The 18540-nt window shown below is 51.9% G+C and overlaps 9 protein-coding genes across 9 annotated transcripts; 2 read left to right on the top strand and 7 right to left on the bottom strand.

Annotated features, from left to right (window-relative positions):
- Positions 1 to 2: 2 nt before the first annotated feature.
- FIBRA_00682 (uncharacterized protein) lies at positions 3 to 2849 on the bottom strand (the record flags this gene model as incomplete). Its single annotated transcript, XM_012322573.1, has 15 exons — positions 3 to 179; positions 242 to 509; positions 582 to 651; positions 702 to 884; positions 940 to 978; positions 1043 to 1189; positions 1248 to 1312; positions 1370 to 1494; positions 1550 to 1630; positions 1684 to 1822; positions 1883 to 2094; positions 2142 to 2239; positions 2293 to 2518; positions 2578 to 2678; positions 2738 to 2849. The coding sequence occupies 15 exons, from the start codon at positions 2847 to 2849 to the stop codon at positions 3 to 5; spliced, it is 2043 nt and encodes a 680-aa protein (XP_012177963.1).
- A 1248-nt stretch (positions 2850 to 4097) lies between these two features.
- Positions 4098 to 5987, top strand: FIBRA_00681 (uncharacterized protein; the record flags this gene model as incomplete). The annotated part of the gene is made up of 6 exons (XM_012322572.1): positions 4098 to 4334; positions 4394 to 4579; positions 4633 to 5055; positions 5114 to 5587; positions 5665 to 5862; positions 5913 to 5987. 6 exons carry the CDS (start codon positions 4098 to 4100, stop codon positions 5985 to 5987), a joined length of 1593 nt encoding a protein of 530 aa, XP_012177962.1.
- Positions 5988 to 6318: 331 nt separating this feature from the next.
- On the bottom strand, positions 6319 to 7545 carry FIBRA_00680 (uncharacterized protein; the record flags this gene model as incomplete). Its single annotated transcript, XM_012322571.1, has 2 exons — positions 6319 to 7436; positions 7485 to 7545. The coding sequence occupies 2 exons, from the start codon at positions 7543 to 7545 to the stop codon at positions 6319 to 6321; spliced, it is 1179 nt and encodes a 392-aa protein (XP_012177961.1).
- A 419-nt stretch (positions 7546 to 7964) lies between these two features.
- On the bottom strand, positions 7965 to 10267 carry FIBRA_00679 (uncharacterized protein; the record flags this gene model as incomplete). The annotated part of the gene is made up of 6 exons (XM_012322570.1): positions 7965 to 8432; positions 8488 to 8692; positions 8751 to 8885; positions 8939 to 9268; positions 9323 to 9458; positions 9511 to 10267. 6 exons carry the CDS (start codon positions 10265 to 10267, stop codon positions 7965 to 7967), a joined length of 2031 nt encoding a protein of 676 aa, XP_012177960.1.
- Positions 10268 to 11074: 807 nt separating this feature from the next.
- FIBRA_00678 (uncharacterized protein) lies at positions 11075 to 12756 on the bottom strand (the record flags this gene model as incomplete). Its single annotated transcript, XM_012322569.1, has 7 exons — positions 11075 to 11176; positions 11255 to 11470; positions 11536 to 11637; positions 12343 to 12388; positions 12446 to 12504; positions 12568 to 12663; positions 12718 to 12756. 7 exons carry the CDS (start codon positions 12754 to 12756, stop codon positions 11075 to 11077), a joined length of 660 nt encoding a protein of 219 aa, XP_012177959.1.
- Positions 12757 to 12828: 72 nt separating this feature from the next.
- Positions 12829 to 13506, top strand: FIBRA_00677 (uncharacterized protein; the record flags this gene model as incomplete). The annotated part of the gene is made up of 5 exons (XM_012322568.1): positions 12829 to 12990; positions 13072 to 13112; positions 13172 to 13203; positions 13259 to 13357; positions 13406 to 13506. 5 exons carry the CDS (start codon positions 12829 to 12831, stop codon positions 13504 to 13506), a joined length of 435 nt encoding a protein of 144 aa, XP_012177958.1.
- An 850-nt stretch (positions 13507 to 14356) lies between these two features.
- Positions 14357 to 16022, bottom strand: FIBRA_00676 (uncharacterized protein; the record flags this gene model as incomplete). The annotated part of the gene is made up of 3 exons (XM_012322567.1): positions 14357 to 15290; positions 15348 to 15406; positions 15474 to 16022. 3 exons carry the CDS (start codon positions 16020 to 16022, stop codon positions 14357 to 14359), a joined length of 1542 nt encoding a protein of 513 aa, XP_012177957.1.
- A 340-nt stretch (positions 16023 to 16362) lies between these two features.
- On the bottom strand, positions 16363 to 17041 carry FIBRA_00675 (uncharacterized protein; the record flags this gene model as incomplete). The annotated part of the gene is made up of 4 exons (XM_012322566.1): positions 16363 to 16422; positions 16471 to 16661; positions 16715 to 16871; positions 16934 to 17041. 4 exons carry the CDS (start codon positions 17039 to 17041, stop codon positions 16363 to 16365), a joined length of 516 nt encoding a protein of 171 aa, XP_012177956.1.
- A 591-nt stretch (positions 17042 to 17632) lies between these two features.
- On the bottom strand, positions 17633 to 18205 carry FIBRA_00674 (uncharacterized protein; the record flags this gene model as incomplete). The annotated part of the gene is made up of 3 exons (XM_012322565.1): positions 17633 to 17692; positions 17757 to 17941; positions 18007 to 18205. 3 exons carry the CDS (start codon positions 18203 to 18205, stop codon positions 17633 to 17635), a joined length of 444 nt encoding a protein of 147 aa, XP_012177955.1.
- Positions 18206 to 18540: the final 335 nt, after the last annotated feature.

Raw genomic sequence — 18540 nt, 5'->3', positions numbered from 1 at the left:
AATCACAGTTTTGCCCTTGCCTTCGACTCCAGGCTGCAACCAATTAACTTCTCCAGCTCCCGAAATTTGTAGTAGAGCTGTAGGGATTCAGGATTCGCGACCGTGCCACTTGGCTTGAGGTTAGAACCCGAGACGATCTGCTTCACAGCGATCTCAATTTTCTTGCCGTTGACCGTATACTGCCAAGTTAGTGTGGCTCATCAATATCATGTGTTTACCTGTACAGGTAAAGAAAACGTACAGGTATATCCGTAATCTCGAATATGTGCGCCGGCACATGTCTGGGGCTGAGCGTAGCACGTATGGCACTGCGGATCTTGTCGGCCAGCTCGTCGGTGAAGGCGCGCCCAAAGCACATCTTGACGAAGAGCAAAACACGCTCATCTTTATCTTGCTTGCGCCGTTGGCCAACACACAGCGAGTCGTCAATATAGTCAGAGAAATTCTCCAGCACCGAGTAGATTTCTGCTGAACCGAAACGAACGCCGCTCGGGTTTAACACACCATCGCTATTCGAATCACAACAATGTTAATACAATCGGCGATGCAACAGGCAGACTTTGAGCGACAGCTGCGCTTACCTGCGTCCGAGGATCATGAGCCCCTGCGTCTCAACGTTCTTGACAATGAAGTCGCCCTGGCGCCAGACGCCTGGAGTCGATGTAAGCGCAAATATGTTTGCGAGCTACAGATACAATTACCTGGATATTGCTCGAAGTACGCCTTCCGAACCTTTTCGCCGGAGTCATCGCCCCAAAATCCGAGCGGAAGACATGGATGCGGCCGAGTGCACACTAGTTCTCCAGGGACACCACTATCCTCAATGTTCTTGCCATTGTCATCAAAAATCTCCACTTTCATCCCGAGGAGCTTTCCTTGGATCTCTACAAGCAGTATCATGCACCTGTAAGAGACCCGACCTGGCACGTGGAAACGTACCTCCTGCATGCACCGGGAGCATAGGAACCCCTCCAACAACTACGAGGGCATCCATGTTCAAAACTAGACTTCCTAGATCTACACACAATAATAGACTGCTTACATGCCCCGCATACATCCGTCCCACCGGATACCGAGATTATGTGTAAGTCGGAATTGAATGCGTGTTGGGTCCATTCGAACATTGGAGCAGTCAAGACAGATCCGGTGGATGAGAGCGTGCGCAAGCACTCGAATGACGCGACCTGTGCTGCGGGACAAGGGTTCACATCTGCTGTTGATGCTAATCATCAAGTCTGAATACTTACATGGCTGTATGCCCTTCGCATGGACGTCGGTGAGAAAACGTGGGCTAGTACCGAAAACGGTTACTCTTAAGAGCAGCGTGTGAGACAGTATGTGAACGGATACTGGACGAATAAATTCTCACCCTTCGCGACTGAGGAACTTCAGGAAATCACAAACATCTGGGTAGAAGGGCGAGCCATCATATAAAATTATCCGGCTCCCACAAGCGAGTCCTTGTAGCATATAAGGCCACATCATCCAGCCAGTCTGGTAGTAAGACCCAAACTAAAGATAATGTTGCGTTGGAAGGACAAGTACATACCGTGGTGAATTGGAAATACGTGTCGTCAGGCGATAGACCGAGTGAGAAACGATGATCTTTCTTGACTTGCAATAACACGCCCTAATGTGCGATGTATCAGGTCGTCCACAATTTTTTGAGGGGCAGGAGCTTACCCCAGCTGTGTGAATAATACACTTGGGTGGACCAGTTGTTCCGGAAGAATACAAGATATACAGTGGGTGGTTGAACGGCAACTGCTCGAAAACCAGCTCTCGATTATCGCCTGTAGCAAGGAAAGCGGACAGTGACATGCTACGTACATTGACAACGATAGTTTAAGCCCGATGTCTGAAACAGAAGCAAAGTACTCACCTGCTTGGTACACGAGCCATCTCGTGAGTAGACAAATTCTCCCCACTCTTTGTACTCGGTAGTAACACAACAGTTTGTAACCCATACGACCCAAGGGCCTGCGCAACTTCTGTTACTTTAGGCATCAGGTTAATTGGCTTACCCAACCAGGTAACTTCCGTCTCCGAGAATATGATCTTGGGACGGATTTGTCGATACCTATCTAGAATGCCCTACTGCACATGAGTAGCTCGATCTGTTGTGACTATCAGGGACCCACTTGAGTACCCATGTCCGTAGCAGTGCTGGAGAAGATCGCGCCAATGCTCGCTGATGCTAGAGCTATCACTGCAGCAGGCATAGCATTTGTAACGATGGCTTCGGGAACACGATGAGGATTTTTGAGGAATTGGGAAACGGCGAGATCATACCTGCAACTCTATCTCCCGAGATGACACCATTCACTCTCAAAGCGGCTGCCATTTCCTTCACCAACAGCCGCAATTGTCGGAAACTATAGTGTTCTACAGAACCAGTTTCACGGGCTGCAGTACACGCAATAGCGTCGTCTTGGCGATGTAAAACATTCTCTGCATAATTAAGTCGCGCGCCAGGAAACCAAGTGGGGATTTCTTTCATGTGGCCTTCTTCTAATATCTGCGTAGAGACTTATGAACATAAATTTCTAGAGATCTTAGACAGCGAGTACCGTTAACCTTAGCTGGAGGGACTGAATATATGATGCCCGTGAACTCCCATAAGTCTAGCCAGAATTGATCCTCTTCTACGGACCACTTATACAGTTCATGATAATCTCCTACAATCATACAACCCCTAAGCGGAAACGCGCTGGAATCAACGTGGATAAACACGTACGCAGGTGAAAGCCATGTTTCCGATTTACCATGCGTCGGAACGCGTCCAGCGCAGTGCGAGCAGGATTTGCCGGTCGCCAAATAAGCCGGGACTGAGCGAAATGCGAATCCATATGTTCTCCGATGTTCTCCCAACCTAAGCTGCCAGCAGAGAGCCTGAGGGTCTCACGAACACGGTAGACTGGAGATCGGTAGGTGTGCTGAGCCCAGGACGTCCGTTCCGCGAGCAAATAGCGGCAACGAAGTCATGGCAATGGGTTGCCAGAGTAAGCGAAATGGAGATGTCAGCTGAGCCTCCGCTGGTCTTCCGTTGCCTGGTTCGCTGTCTCTTCATGCAATTAGATTCGCGTCAGCCTGAGGCGTATATATTGGGTCGGTGGCGTAGTTGGTTATCGCATCTGTCTAACATATGCACACAGAAGGTCCTCAGTTCGAACCTGGGCCGACTCATTTTTTCTTTCTCCTTTTGGCCATCAGTACGGTCTAATTCTAACCACGGTCACTTCGAAATATGTATCTGGATTGAACTATGTCACGTACAATGAGAGAGTACGACAGACAGCAACATCAAAGTCAAACGAGTAAGCAGCGTTCTCTTGATGATGAGTCACTACACGTAGATATTTCGCAAACGTGTCTGTACTTTTGCCATGCTGACAATACCTGACTGTCCCTAATTTAACATGGAAACAGAAGGTGGAATGGTTCCGCAGACAGCTCTTTGGAACTCCAATACAAGGACTCGGACATCATTAAGAATGATGAAGTTTTGAGAGCGACATTGCCGGTCTCAATCGAGCTAAAGAACACGAAGATAGCAGCCCTGGAAGAATCCCTGGCGAAGGTATTGGCCTAACTTACAGCAGGACAAGCTGCTTCGCAAGTACTATGAGGCTTCTGCAGTCGGAGCGTTCACACAATACTTGATGCAAATTCTCCTGTCATTTGCGGAAGTGCAAAGGACCCGAGTCCGCGTAAATGAAGAGAATATGCGTGAAGCTGCAACTTCGGATATGCAATCTAAACATCCACCGGAGATATGCTGCCAATACCGATCCTTGGGTGAGTGGAATCGCTCCTTGACAAAAATGTCTGGACGACCCAGGGAGTCTTGATTAGCTGAGATATTTACCGCTACATATCGGGGCCGCGGCGTCGATCCGGAATCTAATCTCAGATCTTGGTTGAATTACGTTGGGACTCGTCAAATCACCAGCGACGTTGTGCTACTTACAATCGACAAAGTGTTTTATCAGCTTCCAGGCGATATTGATATTTCCTTAATCCAATCTGGGGCCCGCCGACAACTACTCGAACGTAAACAGTGGCTCGGAGGCAGGTCGATCCGGAATTTCAAAAGTATGAACGATGCTCGCACAGAAATGCAATACCACAAGGATATTATCCGAAATCTGGAAACCCTGAACCAAACCTTGCAAGACACCGTTCGCCTGCAAAAGACGCGGATCGTGGCCTTGGAAGAGGCGCTTGCTCGGGTGACAGACAACGCACCCCCACAACTTGAAGCAGCCGCCGCAGTAGCCCCTCCCATTTCCTCTGCCAACGTGAACGGAAGCCATCCGAAATTGGTTCCAGATGTGCGGTTCAAGTCTCAGATATCAGAGACCCATAACTCGCTGACTGCTGCCACCTACAGGTGGAGACTCGAAAAGTCGAGCCTAAGCCATCTCCAGATGGTCGCCGTCTAGCCACAGTTCTCGGTAGCGCGACCAACCCCTTCGTTTTAGATCTCCATGACATGCCATCTGATTGTGCCCCGGCTGATCCTTCGGGCTCGGGCTCTAGGAGCGTTCAGGGCAGCGTTACAGAGTCTGGCGCCAAGGTAGTACCATCTGCATATCTTCAGCTGGTTGCATTCTGAATGAACTCAACTAGCCAAGACCACGGTGCGAACCATGCCCCCAAAATGCACTCGATGCAGGTCACATGAGTGAACAGAAATGTGCGCCCCGCGCGACTGACACGCCTAAGAGGAAACGAGACATTATTGATCCTGCTGGAATCACCCAGAACCGAAAACGCATACGCCCATCTGTGCGAGAACAAAGTCCATTTTACCAACGAAGTCCATCTTACCGTCCAACGCCTCCTCCAGCTGATGACAATACGGGCCCAGTGGCAAGGATAGATGGTTCTGAGAGTGGTGTGACGACGCATACCCTCGGGGGAGACCAGCCTAGCCAGAGTAGAGACCTCAGAAATGCCAACAATACTGAAGCTGGGGTTGGATGGCTTGTGATAGATGAAGAAGACGATTTAAAGCCTATCGAGTGGAAGCTGGAAGTTCAACCACTGAGGGTTCGATCCTCTACCAAGCGATTTGCATGCTCAAAGTGTTAATCATGCCATTCTACAGATCGATTTAGATGCTAGTGTCAAGCTACCAGAAATCCAGGTCGACGTCAAGATGGAAATAGGTCACGCGCTATTGAATGCGGACATTATTCAAGCACGCCTACTCGCCATGAGCGTACAGAGCTACCCGGTCACGGTCCGTCCTACACTACGGGACATCACAGTGAATCGTAAATTCATGAGCCAAGTATACGGAGGGAGTCCTCAAAGCATGTGTCCATCAATCAACATGAAGAATCGCACACACAGATTCAGAAATTTCCTTTTCCCCACTCTCATGCTGAATCCGCACGCGCCCAAAGAGCCGGGTGAGCCAGGCCTGCTGCTGAGAGTGACGAAGGATGCAGCATGGCAGCCCGGTGATCAGAAACTTTTGGTAGGACTGCGGCAAGGCACGTACCGGTACATGGGGGAATACACCATGGTGCGAGCAGAGCCACTCTCTCGCGAGGAGTATAAATCTCTTCCTGCAAATGTGAGTGCGCGAAGCGGTGTGCATAAATTTCGGAGATGCAGAACGTCATGCTCATATGCCTCCACTATCATCTGTAGGCTAAACGAGAATGGGCGGGAGAAATTCTGCGGAGGCGGAAAGACAAAGGGCTGCGCGTCCGAATTATACTACGCCGTGAAAATCCCGGTCGCGAACCCACAGAACAAGAAGTCAAGGAGGCCATCGGTGATACAAACAATGAATACCGAAACGTCAACGAGGCAGAGATTATCCGTGCTTTCAAAACTGGACAAGAGGTAAATTCTCTCGCCAGCTTCTATCGGTATACGTATTGATTCGCGTGTAGACGATGTCAGTGTGGTGCATGAAGAGTGTGGGATACGACGAGGGCTTCCAGCGTGACGTTGCGCGATACCGTTAGAGATGATCATATTACTCACAAGGTCTGTGCATTCATTAGCACAAAGTGGCATATCCCGCACTCGCACCTCATCATATGGTTTTGACAGAGAATATGTATATAGGAACCTACATGGCATCTGTGCCCTTCCTTGGAACGTCACTGGATAGACTATTGTTATAGGGATGGTTCGATTCAGCAATTGTACATGATATGGGTATAAGCAAATTGGGGTTATCGAGTGCAAAATGTCGCACAATGATCGGAGATGAGTGTAAAATGTGTCACCATGACCTAGAACCAAGCGAAATCATCAAAGTAAATGTGGTAGGGATGAAGAACGAGACATGTTCTATCCATCCATCTGAACATCGATGTCCATCATGTCTTCTTTTAGCAGTCGTCGTCGCCCACAATCCCATTTCTTAAGGTATTGTTCACACCTCGCGCGAAAGACGAGCAGACCGTCCAAGAAGCCGGGAGGCAACACATCTTTCCTCTGCACCCAAGGCTTGATGTCGACCAAATCGCACCTGTCCAGACAAACCAGAATCATCCCAAAGCTGTACGCATCTGCGAGGCGCGCATCCTGACATTCCCCGCGCAGGACCTCTGGCGCAGAGAACGGGCGCGTTCCGGGGTGGATTTGTTCGACTTGGCGGGGCGGAGACGGCGGCGGAAGGACGACAGAAGGGACGTGGGGTAATTTATGTGCGAAGCGAGAGGCGGGAGGAGGGCGTACCGGCGGCTGCAGTGGTGGGGGCTCTGCGAGGTTCTCCAGCGGGGACGCGTAAGTAGACTCTGCTGAGACAGAGCGGCCAAAGTCAAGCAGCTTGATGGTGTCAGATGAGTGGGTCACCTGTACATTAAGCAGCGAGAGATCCCCATGGCTCAGGTTGAAGGAATGCAGGTGTGTCAGCCCATCAAGCAGCTGGTTGTGGTAGTCAATCTTCTTACTTCGCATGAGCTCTGGCCGCTCGCGGACGACGGCCCAGAGCGTACGTCCGTCGATGAACTCGAGGGCCATGCCGACGTTCTCTATACAACCAAGGAAAGCCGTGATATTCCTGTGCCGCGTCACAGTCGTGTAGACGCGAAGCTCCGCGAGGAACTGTGTCATGACATCGTTTGCATTGGATTGCATTTCTCCATTAATTTCAAGCTGGACGACATTTGGCTTTTTGACAACGCACTTGAACAGTTCGGAGGCAGAACCCGCCTCAAAAGGTGCCAGATTGTGAGTAGGATTAGGAGGGGCCGAATATGTTGTCGGAGTAGGGAATGAGAATATTGAGAGGGGGTTGTTGGGTGGAGGGAAGGCTGGGATGGATGGGCCTGGCGTGCGAGCGGTTTCATAGCTTGTGTATGGATTTGAAACAAAAGGAATATGTTGATGCTCGTGCGGCGGGGCCTCGTCTGCATAGGGGGTGATTGGGGGATTTGCGCTCTCCTGTTCATCGTCGAGCTCGACTGGAGAATGTCAGTTATTGCTGTCTGGACCAACAAGCACGAACATACCCATCCACCAGTTTTTCTTCGACGTTAACGTGACTCGTCTGACATGTCGTTTGGAGGTCATGATTGCATGGAGGAAGTCGCTTCAGTCGATGCTCTTACCCTGTGCGTCAAAGGAGTAGAAGTCGCTCGTATGCTACACCACATAAGGAAATTCCCGCCTCGCTGTCGCGTGGTTCGACATGGCAAGTCGTCACGGCGCAGAAACTCTCAAGTCCGCGTTCAGGTCGGCACACTCATGTCAGCTTATCACTACAGAGCTCCGTGGCCATGCAGACCATGCAGAAGCGTGTTCGAGAGAATAACAACTGATTCATATTATGATCTGTCAAGTCGGGGCTGCCAGGGAATTCATCAATGCGTGCGTATTGCAAGCGGTATCGCAGAGTATAGTTACAATTTCAGACATTACAATAACATTATACATGCACACATGATACAAATACAGCGAAGAAACCAGGTCAAATCCACGCACGAACACGCTTACAAGACACTACGCTGCCACTGCGCGGGGCAACCATCTGCGACGGCCAGGTAGCCCATAAAGTCGCTGGTCAAAAACTCGCTCGGCCACTCCTTCCTAACTTGATTCTTCAAGTACTTGGCGACGATGTCCAGGTTCTTCTCACTAACCATCGCCCCTTTCACCGTCGGCACGACCTCATCCACAACGGAGTCGATATACTCCGGGGTTATCACGCTGCCGGTATCCGCTACGCGCAGGCCATACTTGACCCACTGCCACAGTTGTACACGAGTAATCTCCGCCGTCGCGGCGTCCTCCATGAGATAGTTGAGAGGGATGCAACCATTCCCGCCTAGCCACGCCGCGCTGTATGCGAGTGATGTTGCAACGTTCGAGCGCACACCTTCTGACGTGATCGTTCCAGGTACGTTGCTGCTTAGAAGATCAGCGGCCGCGACCTTGACGTCCTCCCGACGAATGTGGTACTGCAATCACGGAGATGAGCGAAGGATTTACATGTATTGTACGAGTCTGGCTCACCTGATTTGGGCCCAGCATATACTTGTCAAAGATTTCCATTGCGATCTGATTGATAAGTGGGTGTGCGATCCAGGTACCGTCATGACCGTTCGTAACCTCGCGCAGCTTGTCTGCGCGAACTTTCTCCATAGCGACTTCATTGGCTTTGAGATCATTTTTGATCGGGATTTGGGCAGACATTCCGCCCATGGCCGCCACACGACGCCTGAGAACAGGAACACTTAGTTTTTCCGACATTGACCCCACGTCAACTAAGGACGCACCTGTGACAAGTCTGGATAAGGAGACGAACGTAAGAGTCCATGAAGTGGACCTCCATTGTGACATCCTTGCGGTCCGGGAGGACAGCGCGCCTGTCGGCCCTCCGCTTTTTAATGAAACTGAAGATGTAATCCCATCTAATGTGCATGGTCAGAAAGTCGCCGTTATGAATGGAAGCAATACTACTTACCGACCGCAGTTCAAGCCGGAGGAATGAGTCCTCAACTCGAAGAGGATTTCCTCCATCTGGAAAGCCGCGGGAAGGGTCTCTATGAGAACAGTTCCACGGATGGTTCCCAGTGGGATGCCAATGTAGGACTGGGAGAAGTTGAACACGTCATTCCAAAGTCGCGCCTCGAGGTAGTGCTCCATCTTAGGCAAGTAGAAGTATGGACCGGATCCCCGAGCGACAAGCTCCTTTGCATTGTGGAAGAAATACAGACCGAAATCGAAAAGCGAGCCAGACATGGGAGCATTGTCGACCGTCACGCGAGGCTCATCAAGATGCCATCCACGCGGACTACACGGGAACGGTATCAGAACCTCCTGACTAAGAAGGGTCGTGTGCACGCACCGAACAATGAGGACAGCGGGCTTCGCGCTGAGCTTGTACGCTTTCCCCCCGCTTTCAAAATCAATCTTTCGAATGATAGCATCCCGCAGGTTCACTTGACCGTTCACCATGTTTGAAAACGTGGGGCAGTTCGCGTCTGATGAGACGCGTCAGGAGTCTCGGCGGCCGCGCGGATATCGCGTACGCACCTTCGAAATCAGCCATGAATGTCTTCGCGCCGCTATTGAGGGCGTTGATGACCATCTTTCTGTCTGTCGGGCCCGTAATCTCTACCCTCCTGTCTTCGAGACCGGGGGCAGGAGGTGCGCAAAGCCACGACGGGTCGGCGCGAATGTGTGCGGTCTCAGAGGGGAAGTCGAGCGGCTGGCCCGCGTCATAGCGAAGCTGGGCGGCCTCGCGAGCAACGAGGAGACTCTGGCGGGTGGACTCGAAGGTCCTGTGGAGAGCCGCGAGGAACTTGAGCGCACTCTCGGTGAGGATCTCGGTCTGTGCCTGGGGTGCTTGCTTTGTGTGAATCTGGACACCGGTAATCATGGTGAGTGGAGTTATGAGTGCGATGGTGAGAGGGAGTGATAGGAGGAGAGGAAGGTACGAGGAAGAGACGAGCAGCTGGGCGAGCGTATAAGTAAGAGGCCGGCACTCCGTCTGGGAGAGCGGCGAGGACGTCATGTCCCCCGAGGCCAATTTCACGTGCGCACCTGGACCCCGGGTCACCCGATCGACTTCCCTTTCCGTCCGTCCCGTCGCCCCCGGAGTCCCGCCTCCAGCCCCGGCTATCTCCCCAGCCGACAGCGCTGGCCACGGCGCGCCTTCCTGCTCGCGTCTCGTCCAGCGGAACGCAGCATCCAACCCACTCCGTGTTGCCTTGGCTCGCGTTCGGCCCTCGCTTCGGACACTCTCGGACTCAGTGCGACCAAGATCAGCGCGCGCGAATCTTATTATCATTGGGCTCACTGCAATTCTGCCGAGGCTCCAGCTCTTTCCCAAGCACCCCGCTCAGGCCTGGGGCGCCGCTCCGCGGGTCATCCCACGCGTCAATACACTCACACAACTTGGCTCAGACATATGGATAAAGTATGCAGGCGTGTTCCGGCCGAAGTACATCCACAACATGGCCAATATGTCCCAGTCGCAGGGTAACGCTCTACTCGACCTTTTCCTTGCGTTCCATCGGAACCGGCGTCGACACTGCAGCGTCGCCCAAGCATGTCCATGAGCGTTAGGATGTTCGGGAGTTCCGCCGAAGCTCACCTGCCGTAAGATCCTTTGCCACTCGTTCCCCTACCTTGATCACTCTCCTGCACGCCATCTGCCATACTCCGCAGCTTACAGACCCTGAGGGCGCGAATGGGAATGACAACCACCACGTCAAGGGGCCGAACCACCCTGGTGGGAGGTAAAACACTGCGCTTTTGCGGTACCACCAACCCACAATGAATTGTAGACCCGCAGTTAGAAGCCAAATTGTTGTGTTGAATTTGAGCGAGAATGTGCTTCTTGTGGTGGATAGCTCGCTATCTATAGTGAGGACGAGACACGTGTGTGAGAACGTGTGTGAGAACCAATCTCGCATGGACACCAAAACTTCAAATCGTTCCGGAAGACATGCTTCCCTGTCGCAGAGTCGATACCAACTAATGTTGGTATATCCCGTGAACCGACATATAGATCCTGCGCAGTCGCGAAAATAATTTCGAGCTTTTATGATCGACAGGCCTTGTCAAACTGCGATCGAGCGGTAGAACGAACACGTCAAATGAGATGAGCCGTAGAGGCGTAATCTCCTGGAGCAGGGGCATGCAGAGTCGTACCAAACGTGGACTGCAGCCGCCAAACCTGAACCAGAAGCGCCCGCTAGTTTAGTCACGAATAACGTGCAGCAGATCAGAGGTCTCTCCACGCATGTCTCAAATGGGACAGCGGGTGACGAACTGCAACAGACCGAGAATGACTAGGCGAAGACTCACTTAGTTTCTCAAGATCCGCGAGCCCCTTATCCACGCTCCGCCGTAGCTTCGCCCACTTGGCGAATTGGTCTTGCGCACTCGTCTGCAGGAGCTCTTTCTTCCCCAGGAGGATGTCCGACTTGAGCTTCCGCTGCCGCGCAACCGCGCTCGAGTAGAATATACGCAAATATAATGCATACACCTGGCACCATGCGCCATTGCACCGTCAGCGAAACGCGCCCCCGGTGAGCTGGCAGGATGACTCACGAATTCCAGTAGCACCGACTTGCCGATCCAAGAGATTAGCTCGGTGATGAAGACAAGTATGAATATGGTTGCTAGTAGTGTCATATTGGGAGAAACAAGAGTCTAGATTACAGTGTGGTATGGTAGCGATTCAGAAGCTCGGCGGCATACGGTCGTCAGAGTACAGCGAGGTGCGCATCGTGTTGCCCCAGTCGCGTCACTCATATTCACGCCCACGTGGCCTGGGGAGGGGTATAAACGCCCGTTGCATTTTCCGAAATCCTACCCTGCATCACATGATTCTTTTACTCTTAAGGAATAACGGGCAACAGACTCAGACATGTTCAACTTCACCAAGTCAGAACCAAGAGAATCTGGCTGAGATTCGTGTACTTGCATCATTAGGGAATGTTTCGTATTCACGATCTCGGCCCGGGAGACATATATCCAGCACCAAATAATAATTGAAAATGGCGACACTTGACGTTCCGTCCAGGGCAAGGAAGAATCATCGCTGTAGTGACACAACAAGCATTCTGGCTGAATATACATCTAATAGGCGTCATGGTTGCATGCAAATGTTTTAGCGGACAGCCATAGGCTAATAGCGGAGGAATACATGGTGCGTATGCTGATGCGTGAAGTCGACGTGGTGCGGATATCTCTTCTCCTTCTTTCCCACAGACAGAAGTCAAACAGGGTCGAATGGATAGAAGAATTTAAATGTTGAGCTTCGTGCGTCTCCAGTGGCGGCGCTTCGCGTTGTACTACATTTGCAGACATGGTCACAAACTTTATTACGCAAAAAAATCGCCAATAGATACGCACCTGGATTTTGGTATCCGACTTTAAGCGGAACCACTGAGGAATAGGCCTGACGACAGTAGTGGTTCAGTAAACGGTCATACGTTCGTATACTGGTCTTCCTTACCGGTTCTGGCGGGCGGCCTTCGCGAGGATGCGCTTCGTCCTGAAAGTCTTTTGGGAAGGCTAGCGAGAAGTATCCATCTCAGTATCTACCATCATCAACAGCCAAAACGAATAGGAACATACCATCGTTTCTTGACGTCTGGGAGTCGGCGTGTAGGTCGGTGGAAAGGGAGGAAAAATAAGGTTACGGAGATCGAGCTCTGTACAGTTCTGACTAATCTACTCGATTAGGTAAGTGTATCTCCAGGGTCTCTGCGCAGACCACGTTCTCACGACTGCCAATGGAGACTGTAGACGTGTCGTCGTGATCATGCTCCCGTTGAAGCCGCGTCTGTCCCAGTCTGCGTGTCTGACTTGTCTTCCTCGCACTGCGACTTAACCACGATGAGAGTTGGACTCCTAAGCTATGTCTTTGCGTTGTTCTTTGCATTAGCTGTTATTGCGGACGCTCCGGAGCCTCCCACAACGCTTGAGATCCAGACTACCTACAAGCCGGAGACCTGTTCGGTGCTGGCTCAGGCTGGCGATGCGCTCTCAGTGCACTATGTGAGTCGTTAGCGCGTCGTTCTGCAAAGGAAACACTGCGCCGGTCTTTGGAGTGAGAATGAATAATATCGTCCGCTTCAGACCGGAAAGTTGTTCTCGAATGGCAAGAAGTTTGATTCAAGGTAAGCCAGCTTATCTAGAGGCTTGTCGGAGACGCGACACTGACGTATTCCTCATGTAGCCTTGACCGCAACAAGCCGTTCACCGTGACACGTAAGTGTTGACTTGGCTACCGTGCTGCGTAGTGCACACTGAAACTCGTAACTAGTGGGTAAGGGCCAGGTAATCAAGGGCTGGGAAGAGGGTCTTAAGGGAATGTGCGTTGAGGAGAAACGCACGTTGACTATCCCTTCAGATATGGGCTACGGTGAGTGCTTTCCCTTGAATGCAGTGCATAATCTTAGCGGCGTTGCAGGAGCGCGTGGATTCGGCTCGGTCATACCTGCCAACTCTGCTCTCGTCTTCGACGTGGAATTACTGTCATTGGACACTAAAAACCGGCGCGAAGAGCTGTAGTGCCTTTGGGTCTGCATTTTTACCAACGGACAGTGATGCCTTGGATCATAACGGATGTACCGGTACTCGCGCGGTTGCAATTGTATACCGACAAAGTCATGCTATCCATAACTCGTGGGCTGCCCTCCGAGACGAAAATCGGAGTGAATTTTGTGTCGTTAGTGTGCCGAAGGTGCTCATCATGTCTTTGACTTGCTTGGATCTATCAGAATGGTGAGTCTTGCCAATACTCCCGCACTACGTAGGTACTAGCTAGGCTACGTTATGGCTTTTTTAGAATGCCCAAGCATACCGCTGTTTCTCGCCAAAACACTAGCAACTAGTATGTGAGAAGAGTTCTGACGGCCCGAGTAACGGCGAGAGAACTCTTCTGGAAGGACCTGGATTTAAGGTAAAGTTACCGGAGAGATCACGTAGCAAAAACCATAGTGATAAGTATATCCATTAATTATCCTCACGGCGAACCATTCTCGGTGATGCGTGCGTTCTCTCCTACCATGTACTATGAGCGCAGCTTCGCAGTAGTGGGACACGATCGGCTTATAGACGAAACAGACGTCTAAGCCTCAAAAAATGTACGTCAGCGAGAGCGTACCTTGATGGTTCTGCCAGAGTGAGATATGGTAGCCAGACTTCTCCGTGCCCCCAAACTCGACACTCGTACTTGACGGGCAGCTTCTCTCCATGGATACAGTTTGACGGAGACACACCGAGTTGTAGATCCATTTCTAGATAGAATACCATGGGTGTCTATACGACACCTGTTTATAATGGTAGCCATACCACAATGAACACAGCATGAATGACATACAGGAGTCAGGAATACAGACAGAAGCGGCAGCGAATCCTTTCACTTCGGCGCTCCTTGTGACTTCAGCTTATCGCTTACGAGCTGCTGGAACTCCTCCCGCAAAATCGTCTCCCTCCGTTCCCGCTCCTCCTGCTGCAGCTTCAAAATCCCGCGTTTCTCCTCCGCACTGATGACCTGGTTCTCCTTCCGCATCCGCACCGCGTTCATGCGCCTGTGCCGGCTGCCGCTCATGACGTACCCGACCGACTCAAACGCAGCAATCTCGTCCGACGCCAGCCCGATCTCACCACGCCGCGGAATGCGCAAGTCCGTGCCGTCCTTAAGGAACGCCGCCATTGCGCTACCCTCGCCCCGCAGCAGTGCACCACCATACTGGCGCTCGTCAATCTTGCGTGACGACTGTACCTTGTTCACAGGCTGCGGACCGACGCCGTCGTCGGATTCGTCATCAGTGCCAGCATCTTGCACCAATCGACCTAAAGATGTGACAGGCGGAGGAGGCATGGATATTGTCGATGCCTTGAGCGGACTACCGTGGCTCTGGGCGGGCGGAGCAACCGCAGCAAGGAGCCCCGAGGCGCTTGGTTTCTCGACCCAGTCGTCCTCATCAACCGCGGAATGGGGAGGCGCCTCAGGACTTTTCGTCCGTGTGGCGCTCCGTCGCCGATACCTGTCCTCGCTCCTACGTCGGTCCCGCTCCTCGCTCTCAGCGCGGCTCTTGCGCCGCCGCTTCTCCCGCTCGTCTTCCGAATCCCCTTCGTCGCTGTGCCACATAGATTTTGACCTGTGTCTGTGCCGGTCGCGCTCTTCAGACCTGTCCCTGTCCTTCTCTCGCGTCTTTTCCTTCCGTGCCTTCTTCCGCTCCTTCCGTCGGCGCCGGTATTCCTCTTCGGAATCCGTGTCCGAGGATGCATCAGAATCATGTCGTCGCTTGTGTGACTTCTTGCGTCTTTTTGAATTTCCATCAGGTGATCTGCGGCGAAGCCCTTTCAGTTTCACAAACTTAGGTATGAGCGTTAGAGGTACATACAGGTTACGTGCCGGCGCCTTCGGCGAGGGAGGCCAGATGGAGAACGAGCTACTTTCTCGCTGTTGTCGTCGACTAAATTGCACCAGTCAAAAACTGCATAATGCATCGTGAAGCTGAATGATGGACATACCTCTCCATAAAATCCCCAGCATATCCACCGTTCATCGCGCGATCCCTAACCCTAGGGTACATGTTCTCTTGCTGTCTCCACGGTGCCTGCGGAAGCGCAGATCCTTCGTGCTCCCGGGGTGGGGACGGACGGCGATATTCCTCGTACTCAGGACTCGGGCGACGGGTCCTGTCACGTTCCTTCTTCTCATCTCGTTCATTGTCGCGCTCGCGATGAGTGCTCTTGCTGCGATTACGGTTCTTCTGCTGACCTGCGCCACTGCTCACGTCGTTGAAGTAGTCGTCCGCACGGGCACGCTCATATCGCCTGCTACTCTCGCTGTCCCTCTGTTTGCTTCTGTCTCGCTCCCTGTATCTGTGACTGTCTCCATTTTGCGCTCTGCGAGTATTATCCCTGCGGTAGTCTTTGTCTGTGTCGTGAGAGGGTGAATGTCGGCGCGAATATTGGGGGGATGGGGATCGTCCGCGATCTCGTCTCGACGATGGATGGGTATCTTTTGGGTCCTGAGGAACGAGGCCCATACGTGAGGGGTGTACAGTAGCCATGTTCAGGAAGAATCGTTAAGATTATGATTCGGGTGTGGTGACTGCTCGCAGTAGTAAGTAAAATAGATCCAACTGTCAGTAGACTAAGGTGGCGTGGGAACTTCTGCCTTCTCGGTGGCAACCGCGCAAGTTCCGCGATTGCGTTATGTGTACTCAACGAGCGCGAGCACATACAAGTGGAAACAGCGGACACGAAAAACCCATTGAAACGGTAGCTGTGTACATGATTCATCCGGTCGTTAACGTCGTCAAATTAACAATCATTGTAGGTGTTGAAAAACGAGGATAAAGTGAGATAGGATGAAGCTGTCGAGATTCAGAGCAGAGTCCATGCCAACCCTCACATCTTGTTTATCGTCACTTGAGCACCATATCGCAGAGCACGACTGTACGCACAGAACTTCACAAAATGTCAGGAGGGAACTCAGGTAAAATGAAGAACGGTTACCTCATGTGCGGCGTTGATGACCTCGTCGTCGTCGCAACCTTCGATGGTGACATCCACTCGTAGACCAAATCCTTCGATATTGGGGTCCTCTGGATGGCCGAGGAAAACGTTTGTATGCACTTTCGCGTTCTCCGCAATATGCTTCTTGTTTGCCCGCGCTGCCATCAGCTGCAGCGAGCCAAGGAAACAAGCTTTGAAACGATTGCATTGGCAGGGTCATACGAAGGCTGAAACTGAAACTTACAGGCATAGCCCATACCAAAAAGTTGTTCGGGATTACATCCATCTCCCTTGCCACCAATGATCTTTGGAGTGGCCATCTTGAGCTCAAGGGGCGAGTCGCCGACGGATTTAACAATACCATTACGACCGGATCCTTCGGCAGTAGCTTTGGCAAAGTACTGGGATCCCCCGAAGACTTGAGTGGACTCGATAGCTGGGCGAAGGTACACAATATGCTTACAACGTGATCTTTCAATGCGAGCATGTTTCGAGCATCAGGCATGTTCACACTGCGAGCATGGTGAATGCCAGCACCGATGGCACGGAAAACTGCCTGAGTGGGGCGCATGAGAAACCAGACAGATAGTTGGGAGTAGCAGAATTAGGGGTTGAATTAATTGCTGGTGATGTAGAGATTGAGCCGAGGTTTAATTTCTAGGCAAGAGCAAACTACACTCGAGGACGAGGAAGAGGATGTCGTAAGTGGAACGAAGGACGTGAGAGGAAGATAACAAGATGCTTAGATTTTTATTCACATCTATCAGCTTGCACCCGAGGGTGGCGAATAGCGCAAAGCTTGGCGTCAGATCTCAATTTGACCTGCGTTGTCCAGTTCCCAGACATTGCAATGACGAAAGCTTGGAGCGGCTTGTAAAATCCTTGCCGTCGGTCGCCCTTTCTAGCTATCGGATTGCACCGGACCGACCCTCGTCGCCTAGGCATACTTATCGTCGCGCTTGTGGCGCCCCAAGTAGCCATGCTCGATGACATAGATGACCCATTCTAAGAGTCTCTCACTGCGCGTTGCGAGGCACAGGTACCCCTTTCCTAAGACCTTCTTCCCAACCACAATGGAAATACCTTGTGCACTGACTCACCAAAATTAGAGACTAAAAACGGCGCACTTCTTGGGTCAGGGCACTATAATTATATTCAACAATCAGGCTTTCGTCACGTTCACCTCTGCACCGTATTTCAACGCGCGACTATATGGACAAGCCTGCGTGACAGATGGTCCGGTCAGCTCATCAAACTCGTGTCAACTGCGTACACCCGGCGCATACCTCATGCCCAGCTTTGATGATTTCCTCATCCTCGACATTCTCCACCTGGATATCCACCTTCAGGCCAAACCCCTCCATCTCGTTCGGCGTTCCAACATGCACCTGCGCATGGATGACTGCATTCTTGACTGCTTCGGCTTTTCCCACACGCCCGGCCATCATTTGCATCGCTCCAAGGAAGCATGCTGTATGGGTTCCGACGGTGATGTCAGCATATATGCGCATATATTGCGGCCAAGAGCGGGCATACAAGCATAGCCCATTGCGAAGAGCATCTCGGGATTCTGGCCGTCGCCCTTGCCTCCGAGCGACTTTGGCATAGCCAGACGCAAGTCTAGGCCGTAGTCGTCATCAGACTTGACCTGACCATTGCGACCTTGGCCCCGCGCCGTCGCATGAGCTGTGTACTGCCATGAAGTAACGCGTTGGGTGACGCAGATCGCCGGCATTGACAGTAAAACAAATGCACCTTATGGTTTTTCAGCGTCATCAGTGATCGCGAGGGACAGTACTGGATGTTCTTGAGGAATACCCGCGGCACGGCCGGACGGATAGATTTGAGGCCCATATTCAACATTGTAGGCGGGATAGCGGGAGGGGGCAGACGGCGGTACAGGAGACGGGGTGTTGGGCGAGTACTTATAGGGATGCAGGCGACGACCTGCTTCTGTGACGGCAGAAACTCGGACGTTGAGTGAACCAAGGGTACGAAGCCCAGTCGATTGTGACGGCCTCTCAGCCACCCGTGATCGTCTTCGTACCCTTTACATCTTGAAATGGTTGT

Source organism: Fibroporia radiculosa (assembly GCF_000313525.1).
Source record: "Fibroporia radiculosa TFFH 294 genomic supercontigs, scaffold296, whole genome shotgun sequence".
Classification (NCBI taxonomy): Eukaryota; Fungi; Basidiomycota; class Agaricomycetes; order Polyporales; family Fibroporiaceae; genus Fibroporia; species Fibroporia radiculosa.
This window is presented reverse-complemented; position numbering and strand designations above follow the sequence as displayed.